General features: G+C 36.9%; 1 protein-coding gene across 1 annotated transcript; it reads left to right on the top strand.

Moving 5' to 3' along the window:
* The first annotated feature begins 914 nt into the window (after nt 1-914).
* ANKRD40 (ankyrin repeat domain 40) lies at nt 915-15,747 on the top strand. The gene is made up of 5 exons (XM_032785152.2): nt 915-1,333; nt 6,823-6,971; nt 8,077-8,565; nt 9,770-9,951; nt 13,546-15,747. The coding sequence occupies exons 1-5, from the start codon at nt 1,200-1,202 to the stop codon at nt 13,690-13,692; spliced, it is 1,101 nt and encodes a 366-aa protein (XP_032641043.1). The 5' UTR covers nt 915-1,199; the 3' UTR covers nt 13,693-15,747.
* Nucleotides 15,748-15,783: the final 36 nt, after the last annotated feature.

The following is a 15,783-nucleotide window of genomic DNA, read 5'->3' as shown; positions in this document are numbered from 1 at the left end:
GAAGTCACTGGGGTGTGTGCAGGCCCAGGGGTCTGTCCCCACAGTTCTCCTTTCAGGATCAGGGCCATAGACGCTTTATTTTTACACTATCGGACATTACAGAACAAGTTATATTAAACAGCTCTAAATAATTGTTACAATGATGTAATTACTTACTTGAATAATTCTTATTAATGTTGAGATCCCATTACTTCGGTGAAACTATTTGCATGAGTAAGGATTAGGCCATTAAATCTATACTAGATTATAGAGTTTATTTTAGACTAAGGGCCAGATTCTGGCCACCAGTACAGCCCCTTTGTGCTGCTCCTGGGGCCCAAAATGGCCTTAAAGGTGCTCTAGCTCAATGTAGCTGTTATGAATTTTCCCAGCATGCAGGACTCCCCAGATGCCATGATACAGCTGGTGCAGGTCAGCTGGACCTGAAGATGGAGTCCTAAATGTGTATTTTAACTTGTGTTCTATAAGAAGATAGTTGTGAAATAGTGTTTTTCTCTCCCATATCTCTCATTATTTGACTTAGAATGAATAAAGAAAATTAGCACAATAGTAAAAACAATGTGAATTGATGGAATCAATTGTAGTCCCAATCCTACAAATTGTTCTGCTGGATGGACCCATGCTCCCCACATGGAGACTTCACTTGATTTCAATGGGGCTACACATAGGTGCTGAGCTACTAGGCAGAACAACTTGCAGTTCTGGGGTGGCAGAAATAAATAATGTTGTGGTAGAAGATGTTCTACATTCAAAATTATTTGGATATTAAGCAATAATTCTTTGTAGTTGAATAAAAATAATAAAGTATGAGCCTGAATATATCTGATGAATCATACAGCAAATAGGACAGCTACAGCCAGGAATTGCATGCAGGGTTGTTGGTAGGAACTAAAAATCTAGGTCAGAGAGTTGTCACAGATAATAGAGTCCCCCTGAGAAGAGTTTAGGAAACAGCAACAATCTAGAGATACTGTACTATGCAGTTGTCTTTAATGTTCTTTAGAAATGTGTGGCTCTATCTGATTTAAATGTAACAGACAGAAAGAATCAATATATGAATTTAAAATTAAAAGAAGAAGAGACAGACACCTCTTATTATGCAGGGTTAATTTTATCTTTGCTGCTCAGTATTTTAGCTTTATAAAATGTTAAATCACCTTCAATTGGCAGCTGCTTAACAATAAAGTGACCTTAGAAAGATGACAACTTTTATAGAGGAGAAAGAACTCCAGGAGAGACTGAGAGAAGCAGCTGCTTTGGGAGATATTGGGGAGGTCCAAAGACTGGTGGAATTTGGAGTGAATGTCAACTCTCAAAATGAAGTCAACGGCTGGTAAGCCTTAAACTAGAATGAATGAAGTGTATTTTTAAAGGTTAATAAAACTGACAGTTGCAGATACTGTAAAGAACATTTAAAGAGCCTTTTCTTTTTAGTCTGCTAATGATATAGTGGACGTTATATGTCTTTCATATGAAATATATTAATGCAAGGCTATCCAGTGTTGACAGTTTGAATTCTGAGTGTAATTTAAATGTCTTATCTAAACTTTGCCTAATCCTCCCTCACTAGAGATGCTTTAAAATTATTCTAAAAGGAGAAAGTAATGGTATTGTTGATAAGTGCTGTTCTGGGATTACATTATTTTGTTTCAAAAGTTTTGATCCTTGGTCTCTGATTTTTGATCAGTTCAGTGTGTTGCCTCTTTCTATTACTTATACTCATGGGATTAGGAAAGCTGGCTGCACAAACACAGCACTGTAAAATAACATTTGGAAGGTAAACCTCAGACCTGCCAAGCTCGTTCATTTTTAATGAGGCTTATTTTGAGTTACCTTTAAGGCAGCTTTTAAAATAACTTCCTGTTATGAGAAAAGATCTGCAATGTGTTTCAGTGAGATATGTAAAATCTCACAGATTTTTTTGTTTTGACATCTCATTCAAATACCACTTGACAACCCTAAATCCTGAAACTCTTCTATAATGAACCATACCCACACCAGTCATAAAAAATGTTTTTTTTAAACTCTCTTAAACATGATTTTAACAATTCAGGCATTCTTGAAGATTGTTTTACCTGGATTAGATTCAGTTTATATCTTTATGTGAATTACTGTGTTGTGCTTACATAAGTGAAAATAGAAAGTATGAAATAGGACAATAAACTAGAATTTAAAAAACTAAGGGCCTGATTTTCAGATGTGCCAAGTTCCCATGACAGCTCTGACAGTCAATGGGAGCTGTGGCTATTCAGCACTTGTGAAAATCAGGCCTTATATGATTTGCTTTCTTTTTTTTGTAAATAATAGAATTAGGGAGTGATTTTTCTCCCATTTCACTTTCTCATTATTTCCATATGCATAATAAACGGCTGCTCATTATCAAATCAGTTTGTTCAAAAAACTAGCATTAAGACAACAAACCAAAACCTGGCATAAAATATATTTTTGAAAAATTGCTTCTTGTTCTGTACTTTGGCTATAATCGTGTTTTCCATATTCTTTGAGTCTATGTGCAGAAGCTGCATCTCTGGAATGGATCTTATGTATAGGTCTGATCCTGAGAAGTGCTGAATACTTGCAGCTGCTATTGACATAAATGGAATTTGTGAGTGCGCTGTACCTCTCTGTATTAGACTACATTAAATCCTCGTGAAATGGTCAGAATGAAACCCTACATTAGGCCAGAGTTGCTGAGGTTTACATACAATTGGAGCAAATAGTGGTTGCAATTTGGCACTGAGAACCATGTGGCTGTATCCGTCACTCATGCAGAGTTCTGATGTTGTCATCGAGGCTCAACATGGGCACAAGAATGTATCTGTGCAGTTCTCAATACAGGCTCATGATTTAAACTGGAAGCTGTGTGAATCTAAACATTTATATCAAACATCTCCTTAGTACCTGATGCTTTTAGATTGTACCTATTTTTGGCTCAAACCCACAAGGCCTGGTGACTTGGCAGAATTTTACTTCTGAACTCAAAGTGACATGCAGGGGGATTGAATTCAGAGATTTTGCACTAAGTCCAAAGAAACAAAACAGCCAGAGCTTCACAGACCTCTTCTCAGATGCCATGGGATTTTTATTGTAAATAATATATGAGTTCTTTCTGTTGAGTTATAACAATTATTTCAGCACACTTAAAAATAGTGGCTTTTACCTCAAATGCATAGTCCAGTCGTGGACTACAGTGTTTTACAGTAACTATTATATCTTATGGCATTGTCTCCAGCTGAAAGCAGATGATGTGCAGTTAAATGCCTGTGAAAAGAAGGAAGTTATGATGGGGGACATATCTTAGTTTTATCTATCTATCTTGTAATCTCCTGTCTGTGCTGTTCTTATGTTTTTCCATCTTGTACCCATTTAGTGCAACACCCCAAACAATAGTATATTAAGACATTGTGGATATGAAGTTAAGCACACAGAATCAGGACATTTTAAAATGATGGTCCTTGCATCGTAGTATACATATCTGTGTAACTTTTATGATTCTTTACATTAAATATATATTGAGGCATACATCTTAACAACATGTGCTTAACATTGGTGCTATGGTAATATTAATAATAATTAATAATGTAGATACAAGGGAGCTGATTCACAGATACTTGTTGTGCAACCTCCTCTTTCTGGCTTTCCATTGGACTTTTTGATTGATTGTTTTTTTAAAAATGCCAGGTATTTCACAACCCTAACTCAGACACCTTTACAGGAAAGCAGCAGCTGTTCAATGCAGCAGGGATGGAGTGATTAAAATTAAAGGTCCAGATCCCCAAAACTCCGCTTTTGAAAACATGACTGCTTCTTTCTAGATCTCTAAAAGCGAGCTGAGCTCTTTTGAAAATCTTGTCCCAGTTGTGGATGGTGAGCATTTTTGAAAATCTGGCTCTTAACATTTCACATGCAGACGTATTCCTATTGCAAACAACACTAACATTTTGATTTTCACTCTTGGAATTTTTGTACAGGAACTAATTTCTGTACAGGAGTTCCATTTCTAAGTGAGTTACCCATCAATTTAATCACATTTCTATTTGAAATTTGTTCATTTATCTATTGTTGTTACAAGTAGCTCCTAAAATTACTACAACTAAAAGAGATTAAAGGGAGTGGGGGAATTCTCTATTTCATTTTCAGTTTACATTGTGCATTTGACATCACTTTATGTTTAGTCATCTTTGACTGCTGTTTTTCTGGGACTTTGAAACAGTAAGAGGATAAAAAATGTTTGAAAAATGGGAAAATAGTATAAAATTACTAAAACTGGCAAGTGATAAGTGAAGTACTAGCAACTGTCTTTAACACAATTTTGAATTTAAAAAAAATATGTGAACCACCTCAGGAACAAAAACTTGAAAATATTGTGTGGTTTTATAAAAAATATACATCAAAGATAACCAAATGATAATTAAGACAGGCCCTAACTTGCTTCTGTATAACCCTTGATAGGGACTAATTTTTTATATAATTTAAAAAAAAACCTGTTTGTTTTAATAGCTGTTATTTCTCCTAAAAAGAAACATCACAAAGCACATCTGAATGACAAATGATAATTGATAATCACTCATCAAGAGAGGTAGTGTTGGCTAATGGATAGGCAATGGGCTGGGAGACAAGAAATCAAAGTTTTGTTCCTGGCTCTATGACTGCTTGTGACTTTGCACAACTCATTTCACCTCTCTGGGTTTCTATTTCTCTTCCCATCCTTTGTCTATCTTTTCTGTTTTGATTGTAAACCTTTTGAGGGAGGAACCTTTTGTCTCTTATTATGTGTATGTAGATTGTCTAGCACAGTCAGGCACCGGTCACATCTGGGGACACTAGGCACTACTGTGATACATACACACACACTATGATTATTATTTATCACAGCAGTGGTTTTTTAATCTGAGCCCCAATTCTACACAACAGCACTTACTACAGTGAGTAATCTTATTGCCTTGTATTCTGTGGGGCTTCTTCCACAAAGAAATACTAAACCCAGTGATAAGAATTTGCACAGTTATGCCCTTTGTTTCTTGCAGGACAGTCTTAATCATACTTGCATATAAAATAAGCAAGATTCTGTGTTTACTTTGCTTTCTCTTGCTTTAATTAGTCTGATTCTCACATGCACGCATGAGATTTTATAACTACCATACTATTTCCTCCCATCAGCCCCTTCTTCAAGAGTAAACAAAACCAACCAAGCAAACAAAAAAAGCAACAACTGCAAAAACTCTTCATGTGTCATAGGTGGTGCTGTTGGGCATAACACAACGTATTCTAAAGTTTAAAGTCAGACAGGTGTGACCACACCTTTTCCTTAACAAACAAATGCTTTCTAGAGCAGGACTTTGGACTGAAGTGAATCTTTTTAACCACATAAGCTTTCTAAGAGATTTTACACCACTTCTGTCTCACTCTTCTTGTATGTAACTCTAAACTACTAAGATTCAACATCTTTTCCTCTCCTTTCTGTTAGTCTGGAGAAGAATTAAGGTTTTTCATGCAGTTTAAAGAATAGCATTGGGAAGGGTGGTGGAGAAACCGCACTAGAAAACCACTGAAACTAGGATACTGCTCTTAAGCTGTGAGATAGTGCTTTGTGGGGAAAATGGGATGGCCATACAGTTTTTGCATATAACAATATGCAGACACATTGTTAACTCTTATAAACACCAGGGACACTGACCCTCCCCTACATTTCTTCAGGGGATCAACTCTGGGGATTCCGCTAAAGAACAACCACCATCCAGGGAAATGTGTCTTTTGCCTGAACCAAAACCCCACAGCCCTTCTCTGTGGGTGAATTCTTTCCTTCACCAAAATCTCTGTCTGTGTGAAGTAGGCGTATGTTTTTTGGAGTATATATTTTCTCCCTTGCCAGTATCTAAGAATTTCTTTCTTGCGGTTGTTATGCTGACAAATCCTCTACTCCTTACTAGGGGTTTTGCCTGAGTAAAAACTGCAGGATCAGGTTCTGACTCTAATTGTCTTATTCACTGTATCACTGTAAAGCCACTAGGACTACAGTTTATATGAAAGTTGTGATGGGGAAAAGTGTTGAAATTGAGACACTAAAAAATTTAGGGTTCTGCAAAGCTATTTATTGGGAATTTACCACTGTTTCTGTCAGTGTGATAATTTGGTGAAAATCAGTGTAATACGAAAGCTCAATTCTTCTTTTGGTTGTAAGGAATGGAAAATGTCCTGGTGAGGCGTTACTACAGAAAATAAAAAAATATTCTAATCAACTCTGTTTTGAGATTTAATCAAACTGAAATCAGATTTGGTTTTCTGAAGATCTTTGCTCAGGAACTAGTCTGTTTCATTTTGGTTGGAGTGGTGCAGAGAAAAAAAATTCTTATTTCTTCTGATTAACAAAATTAAACCTATTTCTATTAATTTAAATTATCAGTTGAAAAATGGTTCTACTGTTAAGCTTGTAACATATCCTGTCATCTTCTTTTGAAAAACAAAAGTAAAAAGACACAGAAGTATGACAGCTATTTATATTCTTGAAATTAGTTTTAGCTTTTAGAAGCTAAAATGTGAGAGATTTAGTTAAACTTTAAAGCAAAAATCATCTGCTGTTGTCAAAAATAGTAATGTTGGTGGTAAAAGCATTACTGCAGGGAAAGACTATCAGCAGGTGTCACTGCAGAGTTCAAGAAATTTTCAAGGAATGTATCTCAGCTTGGTAATGTATATTACAAATGAATGTTGTTCTTTTTGGGGAAAGCTAGGGCTTGGCTTTTTTATATACAGATGGTATGAATAAAATTCATCTCCTGTAGCATGGTTATTTCATATAGCACCAACATTTTCCTTCTGCAGGACTTGTTTGCACTGGGCGTGCAAACGGAACCATGCTCAAGTGGTTTCTTATCTGATAGAGTCTGGCGCTGATAAGGAGATTCTCACAAATAAAGGAGAAATGCCAGCCCAGTTAACCTCAAAGAGAGAGATTAGGAAAACATTGGGAGGTAAGTTGATTAGTTAATATAAAAACTTTGAAGACTCCAGTAATGACCTATTTTAATAATTATGGTCTTGTTCTGTTGTGCTTTTGCGGGGGTGCTGAATCTGTATTTAAAAGCTTACCGTCCTGTGGCAGTAATTCCCATTTGGCCTTCAGAATCTTTACTGAGAAAGAAACCACAACTTCAAGAATGTTGGTTCAACAGGGCTTTTATGGTGACATTTTTTTCTGTATGTAGGAGGGGAAGAAGCTTAATTTTGAAAAATGAAACTGTCACAGAATTTGTTTACTACAGACATTTGCGGCTTGATACATATTTTCCAATGGAGATAAGGAGAGGGAAATCTTACCAAAGCCTTTAGTGTATATGACTGATAAGTCCATAAAATATCAGGAAGCTTATTTAAGGGGTTAACTGCATTGATCTCAATTGAAGATTAGTATCTTATTCCATAAAAGTATAGTGATAGAATAGCAGCTCCAAGGGATCCATTACTGTATTATGCTTGTAACTATCAAAGTAGCAATGTTGCTACTAAAGATGAGAATTAGTTTGATGCCTGTTCAGAATCTTTGAGTTTCTCCTACCTTTTGCACGCCTTTCTTTCTGATTTCTGCCTTTGTTAATATCTATCTACTGTTGAGTCAATAGTTCTTTCAGTTCTAAAGATACTGTATACTCCTCCCCTCCCCTCCCCTCTTGGTATTCACAGCAAATCTGAACATCTGTTGCCCTCCATTTATTCCTCTGGTTTATGCCCATTATGAAGACAATGACGTTATGCCAGCTGATAATATGGCTCAAAATATTGGCCATAGGACATTTTTCTTAAAAGATGGCAGATTCTCTATCAGTCCAAGTGTTTCGGGGAAAGTAGAGGTGTTTGTGGAGTATCCTAGTCACACAAGCTTTGTTTTTATGGAACCCCTTAGCACAGTTATGTGTACTGTACATAGAGCTTTAGAGCTCTTTGTTTTGTCTTATATCCTCTGTGTGGGTGTGTGTAAATAGTCTGAGTCTAAAAACCACAATGTACTAGGACAATTTTAATCTCCTTAACCAGTCATAAATAACTTTATTCACTGGACTTTTTTTCTTTCCTCTATAGTGGAAGATGATGAACTTGCAGATTTGAAGCAAGACTCAGACTTGCCAATTGTCCCGAATTATTTGGCTAATCCACCTTTCCCTTATGTTTATAACACAATGAGTAACAGCATTCCAGACCCTTCCACTGGCTCGCTGAATGGAAGCTTCCCCATATCCTTAGAATTGCAAGCTGTAGATTATCCCATTTCATTACCTGGAGTCAAAGCATGCACTTCTGCAACATCACAACATGAAAATGCTGCTTCTCCAGTGGCTGATAATAAAGATATGTCAACATCACCTGGAGCCTGCACTATGACAGAATGCCCAAAGCCTGTAGTCCAGAATGGTCCCATTCACCAGGCATCTGTGTCTCAGAGCAGAAGTTTCCCTTCTCCAGCTGCATCTAAACAGCCCGTATCTCAGCAACAGAATGGCTTATGTATGGGGCCTATGCCAACATTTCAGCCATTTTTCTTCCCTGGAGCTTTTCCATTTAATATGCAAGGTAACATTAAATTATGATTACATATTTTAAAAATTAATTTTACTATTCTTTTTTTGCTCTGTTCTTCCTGGATGCTGTTGTGTTGGAGAATGAAAATGGACTAATCAATGTTATTCATGTCTATAGTACTTCTCTAGTCTTTCACTTTCATGTTCATATGCGTGAGGCATGATTCCTTGTTTGTGTCATAGACATTTCAGGGCATGTTTAAAAAGATTGTATCCACTGGAATTTTTATTACAAATATCAATGAAAACATTTCTTACTCATCTAATGTTTTATAAAAACATACAGATGTGAGGGTAGTCTAACACTGTAACTGTGGTACAGAACTCTAGACTCAAATACAAAACACAGGCCTATGTCCAATTAATTTGAGGGAGAAGCTTTGTTAGCTCAACCTGTATGGGGAGCTGACCACTTAATGTACAGAATTGCAGTTAAAAGATCCAGACTTTTCTCTGAATGGGAGAAGATCCATATGAATTTTAATGTGTGATCACCAATAACAGAGGACTGAGTTATGCAGTATTGGATTGCTCAGAAAATTGGTAATAGAAGATAAAAATGTTGCCAGCTGAAATCCAGTTCAGAGCAGTAGGAAGTGGGTTTTTTACCCATGAAAGCTTATCCCCAAATAAATCTTGTTAGTTTTTAAAGTGACACTGGACTCCTCATTGTTCAGAGAGGTAGTAACTCAATTAGATTATAATTTTATAAGTAATATTGTCCATATTTGATTATTACTATGGGTGTATATTGGCCTATATAAAATAAACTTGACTATCTCAGATAAGTTCCTAATGGGACTCCACAGAAACAGCTACAAGTGGTACCTTTGCAGTAGCTTTTCTGTGAAGGAGTGAGAAACGTGGAGACTGAGCTAGCCACCTCCTCACCTCTAGCAGTTGTCCTTTCAGACTAAGGTTGTGAGAAGTTGATGGGTTATGTGGAAGCTTACCTGACCGCTGCCTGTGCTGTTCTTGTCCTGAATAGGATTTCAGTCTCCAGCTCTTTTCACCTACATTCACATTAAATAAAAATAAATCAAAAGTAACGAATGAAATGATTTTAGGGTAACATTTTGAGATTTATTAGTATTACTGATGTTATGAAGTCACATTTTTTTTCCAGTTCTTATTTGGATGATCATGGAGGCTTATATGTAATAGATATTAATATCTGTATGTATATATTTTACTAGAACTGGTGCTTAAGGTGAGAATTCAGAACCTTACCCTTAGAGAGAATGACTTCATTGAAATTGAACTGGACAGACAAGAACTAACCTATAAGGAACTGCTCAGAGTGAGTTGCAGTGAACTGGGTGTTAATCCAGAACATGTAGAGAAGATTAGAAAATTACCAAATACGGTGTTAAGAAAGGTAAGAACCTTCAGCTTTAAGCAAAAGTTATTTTTATTGCTGTTGTGGGCATCGTTAAAATGCATCATTCATCCCTCAACCAACCTGCAAGATTCCTTACATCTTTGAATATGAGATTTGGCGTACTGCTATCGTTGCAAAGTGGCAAACGTCATGTTTTTAATGATGTTTGTTGTCTTAGAGAAATATAGTAGATCCATAACCTGTAGTGAGCTTTCTTATAATCCCCTGATCATGAACTAAGTGGGCTGTTATTGAATGTTTCAGGATCCATAGCAAAAGGGATAAAACTGCAGTCAGATGCATACAAGACTGATGGGAGTGCATCTGATGGTCACATCAGCCAGTCATGTATAGCTATGGCATAGTTTGGGCCTGCAGCACTGAAGAAAGATGCAGAGGTTGGATGGAGGATAAGATACCATTCACAGGGCTGGGATAAGGGAGGCTCTTGGCTACAGCTGTACTGTCAGTTACTGTGCTGTTTAACATCATGTAGAAAGACATTAAGGAGCAGTCTTTGTATTACACCTGTCTTCCTCCTTTCGCTCCATCCACACGTAAGGTCTGGGGCACAGAGCAGAAAAGTGGTAATCATATCTGCATTCTGGCTCCCACTGTGACTCCTTGTGTGACCTTGAGCAAGTCAATGAACTTTTCTGTGCATCAAGAGAAGAGGGGGATTGTAGTAGTTGGGTAATTCAGAGGGGTGTGGTGTTTGCAAAGTGCTTGGAGATCCTCAGATGAGACCCTAAATGCAAGATATTCAACTTTACAGAATTATCTAATTTTCCCTCTTGCCTTCCAATCTTCAATTCATGTTTCCTAAACTAGAATAACTCTTTAAACCTTTATTTATGCTGGAATTTTTTTTTTTGAAATAAGCTCCTGTCTCTAAATTGTACAGTGGAACATCTTATTAAAGGAGAGCGCTTTGGGCTGCCACCGTGTTTCCTATTTAATAAAATAAGCTCCAAACCCCTAATTTCTTGATGGCTTTCCTGCACTGACATTCTGTACTGTGTGACTTACATTTCACTTTTAACTATGTTCAGAAATTCAGTGTAATAACATATCCCATGACGTATTGTCATGAATGATTGAAAGATTTATGATACTCAAGTGAGCCTTACTAATCTAATTAAACTTTAAACATTCCTTTTAAAAAGCAGCTAAATTGTAGAAAAAATGTTCTGAGTTAGGTACAGTTTGTGCAGTCCTTATACAGGCAAGTGTCCCATTGAAGGGAATGGGACTTGTCTGCATAATAAATGGAAGACTTGGACTTTTTGTATCTGTTTTACTAGTGTCCCTTTCTTCACCCTCAAATCCTTATGACATTGTTGGCGTCAAATGGTGGAGCTAATCTGATTAGTGCTTGATTAACAGACTTCAGTGGACTGTACCTGTGCTCAGTATAAGAAGACATTCTGACTCTTCTTTGAAAGATTCATTTTCTTGGGTTGCAAAGGAATAAGTAGTTCTAAAATATGCCACCAAAGTCTGACTGTTCAAAGAGTGTTGCTAATTCTTAGAGATTTTTGTCAGCAAAACTGGAGGATACTTGTTCTCTGAAATTACAAAAAATGTAAGTCTTAATGCTGTCTAGTGACCAAGTGTGGCCACTTGGGATCAGAGCCTGATCGCTTACTTACTGTTTGAGTGCCTTCTCTCTGACTTGCTTCAGCCAGGTCAGGAATGGGGTTGGTCGGTGTGCTGCTTGCTCCAGAAGAAGCTGGCTTCAGGGCCTCTTGGAGTGGAAGCATGGATCAATGTGAGAGTTTTTGATGGGTCAGGGAGAAAGAAAAAAGATTATTGGGGTGAGGGGTCTGTCATAAGTAGATAGGTAAGGTAAGGGTTAATTTTCTTTTACTGTAAAGGGTTACAAAGGGAACCAAACACCTGACCAGAGGACCAATCAGGAAACCGGATTTTCAAAAGTAAGGGTGGGAATCTCTGGAGGTTTTTGGCTTTGTTCTGTGTCTTTTTGTTTTCCTCGGCTGTGAGTAAACAGTTTTCTTCTAACTCCATCTTCTTTCAATTTCTACTTCAAGTTTGAGTACAAAGGAACCAAGGTAATCGGCTGTGATGTGCTTTGATTTGTATTTACATGGTGTTAAGTTGCTGGACTGGTTTAACTGGCTATCTTTTAAATCAGACGGTTTATTCCTATTTTCTTATAAGCCAGAGCTTATTGACATCTTAATGCAGTTGATGATATTTTTCTGTTTTCTTTCTTTTATATAAAGTTCTTTTTAAACCTGGTTGAGGTTTTTGGTTTTTCTTGGTGAGGCAAGGAAGGAGGGGTGGAAATCTCTTTATGTAGTTACTAGGTTTGAAGGCATCGCCCTCGGGGGGGTGATTACCCTTTTGTTTTGCCTTCAAGGAGTTAAGTACTGCATCGCCCAGGCTCACCCAGGGAGGGAACGGGGAGCAGTAACGAGGAGACAGGGGAAGAACTTGTTTTCTCGTTTGAGTAGGGAGACCCAGGGGTCTGGGTCTGGGCTCCTCCAGGGAAGTTGGGGAGGCAGAGGGGGGGTCCCCCCAAGGAATTTGGGGAACCCAGGCTGATAGTAGCCTCAATACTATCTGGTGGCAGCGAAATAAGATCCAAGCTGGGTATAAGCTTGGGGAGGTTCACAGTAAGCACCCAGATTTTGTACGCTAAGGTCCAGATTTGGGACAGAGTTTACCACAGGGTCCCAGAGGACCCTGTTCCAAGCTGTTTATAGATAGTGTGCAACAAGCTTTAATTCCACTAATAATTTTCATTGCCTGTCAATAATACTGAAGAACTCCTTTGAACTATAAATTTTCCCTTCATCTATTGGTAACCTTAAATTTGTTGTACATTTGCTTGGCACCCTAGTCTACAGTTGATATTGCATGTTGGAAACAAAAAGAATTAGAATTCCTGAATCACACAACAGTGAAACCAAACAGACTGATCACAAAGTGGTCAATTGAGCTTATTAATACTGTGCACTTGTCTGAGGATCTCACAGCCCATTTGTATACTATTTAGTTAACTAAGGGCTTGTCTACACTGGTACTTTACAGCGCTGCAACTTTCTCGCTCAGGGGTATGAAAAAACACACCCCTAAGCGCAGCAATTTTCAGCGCTGTAAAGCGCCAATGTAGACAGTGCACCAGTGCTGGGAGCTATGCAGCAGCGCTTTAACTTTGCCAGTGTAGACTAGCCATAGGCTTGCAGCACTCCTGTGAGAGGCAAGTTCTGCATCCCTTTAACAGATCAGAATACAGAGGCAGAGAGCCGTAAAATGACTTTCTCAGAGTTACACAGTAGAAGAGCCAGGAGTCTCCAAATAGGAAACACTCTGCCACTTAAAATAACTACATTTTAAAAAGTATGAAATCTAAAGTAAATAGAATGCTAAAGTAATGCAACATGCAATAGGAGTGTCTGCTTTATAGCTAGATAAGCAAAACGGAGTCAAACTACTGGGTGAATACTTGCCCCCTGCTAGCGTACATCTGTGGTTTTTCTTCCTTAAATCTGCAAAACTGAACTCCTGTGCAGTATTTATTGTGGATGCTACTAACATACTGCATTTTTAATTTATTTATTTAAGGACAAAGATGTTGCAAGACTTCAGGATTTCCAAGAACTGGAGCTGGTTCTAATAATCAACAACAATAACCTTCTGTTTAGAAATGCTGCATCTACATTGACTGAAAGGCCTTGTTACAACAAGAAAGCATCAAAACTGACTTATTAACTATTTAAAGCAGCATAAAACAAAATATTTGTATCTTATGTTTTAAAGCAATGGATTCAATGTTTAAGCATTGAACTTTTAAGGGCTAATATCCTGAAAAAATCTATTTTATTACTTTTGAGATAAGGTTAACATGTCATGCAGTTACAGCCTGCAGCTCATCTCAGACTAACTTGCTCTGATATGAAACTGTGCTTATGACAAGAAAGCAATGGTAGAATTCTCAGTCTATTCATGTAACACTCTGTTCCTTACACAACAATAATCCCTGTAGAGTTAGAAGCTCTCAAGGAAAAGCTTAGAGTGTTCTAATAATTGTTAGCTATAAAATAGCAGAAGCACTTACGCTAAATGACACAACATGAAACCCATTTAGTGTTTGTACCAAATTACTTAATGTGCACAGACATCCCACTGTCATTAATGGGAGATACATGCATGACGTGACAAGCAAACATACCCCTTGTTTCGGAGGAAAATGGAAGGATTTAAGTCTGTGGAAGAAGCACAAAACTCCATTTGTCTCATTTAAGTATTAAGTTACTAATTAGATGTGGTTTCTTTTTAAACTGCATTTATAAATATTTCTCAGGTTGAAGATAAAAAATTACAGTTGTTACCCAAATTGCAAATATACCATTGACCAAAATAGCTGGGGTTTTTTAAATCTCATGGCTGCTTGTCAACACATGGTATTGAAATCTTTGATAACAAAACCTCTCTCTTTTGTTGCTTTATGATCAAGAAGTTTCTCTAGTGCTCCTTTAAAATGGCAGTTATTTTTCCTCCATAGACAAGTCATTGCGATTTCCACATGAGAAAGGAGCACAAATATTGCAGTTCCGTTTTCCTCCAACTCATCCTTTCATGAACAAGATCAATCCTTGAAACCGTAAATTTATTATGTAAAAAGGAAACTAATGAGATGCTTAGCATTTTGAAAAGTGGGATGCCATTTGAATCTTGGGATTTCTAGGCATTTTATTTCTTTTTCAAAGACAACTATTTATGTTTCTTGTTGCACGGTCACCTTTTCACATTCTTGCTAACTAACTTAAATTCAGTGTTATGCTCCTCTGCTATGAAATCCTGGAATAAATACATTGGAAAACGTTAAAGTTGAGTAATCTGTTAAAGACTTTTTTATCCAGTTTATTCATATTTTTTTTTAAATTTACAAAACCAGCCTCTTTAGAAGAAAGGATCTAATCTGTTAACTTAGCTATAGAAGTATGTACTGTACTGAGAATTAGATGGATGAACACTCTAGATAACAGGGAGAACATAGTTGACTGCTGATATGAACTCCTCACTATTAAGATTTTTTCTTAGTGCCTTTCTTTTCCAAAGAACCTAACTTCCTAACTCTTAGTTAATTGGATTTAAGCACTACACTTTCACTTAGAGTTTATAAAATGGGTAATATCAATGGAACAGACTGTAACAAGATAAGTCTCCTCATGGCATAAATGTTAAAGCAGAGATGAGGTGCAGCCTGATCCAGTGACAATCTATTTCTTTTATACCAGCTTACTGATGTTGCTCTAACCACTGTGATGGAAGTTTATACAGTAGAACAATTGCTCACCATATAATTACTGACCTGCATTCTTACTGACTGACAGAAGAGACCTATTTTAGGCTTTTGCCATTCAGAAGCCATTTTATCTGTAAAAGTACTGTAGTTTTTATGAATAAACTGGTATGCTTTACCAGCGAAAAGATCAGCTATTGGATTAACTGAATTCATTTGGTATAGTGATTATATTACGCAGTTGCTGGTAGCTATCTATGCATTCAAAGGAATATTTTTATACTTATACCTTATGCAATTTATAACTGAGCAGATTAGCTTTGCTAACTGAATTAATCAAATCAAATAACTGTATCATGTGAACATTATTGTGTATGACCATCAAGGATTCATGATCTTTGTGCACTGCTACATGAAAATGTCTAAGTATTAAATTAATTGCTTGGCTCTAGATTCTTGTTTCTATTTAAGTTGTATTCTTTTTATAATTAATAAACTATTATTATTTTTGTGTTCTCAAAGATGGACATAGAATTTTTCTTTAACTCATAGAAAAC

The sequence above is a fragment of the Chelonoidis abingdonii genome, chromosome 13 (genome assembly GCF_003597395.2).
Source record: "Chelonoidis abingdonii isolate Lonesome George chromosome 13, CheloAbing_2.0, whole genome shotgun sequence".
NCBI classification, from domain to species: Eukaryota; Metazoa; Chordata; order Testudines; family Testudinidae; genus Chelonoidis; species Chelonoidis abingdonii.
This window is presented reverse-complemented; position numbering and strand designations above follow the sequence as displayed.

Coding starts and splice junctions, on each gene's coding strand:
- ANKRD40 (XM_032785152.2), top strand. CDS start 1,200: ATGACAACTTTTATAGAGGAGAAAGAACTCCAGGAGAGACTGAGAGAA. Junction 8,566..9,769: donor TTTTCCATTTAATATGCAAG/GTAACATTAAAT, acceptor ATATTTTACTAG/AACTGGTGCTTAAGGTGAGA. Junction 9,952..13,545: donor CAAATACGGTGTTAAGAAAG/GTAAGAACCTTC, acceptor TATTTATTTAAG/GACAAAGATGTTGCAAGACT.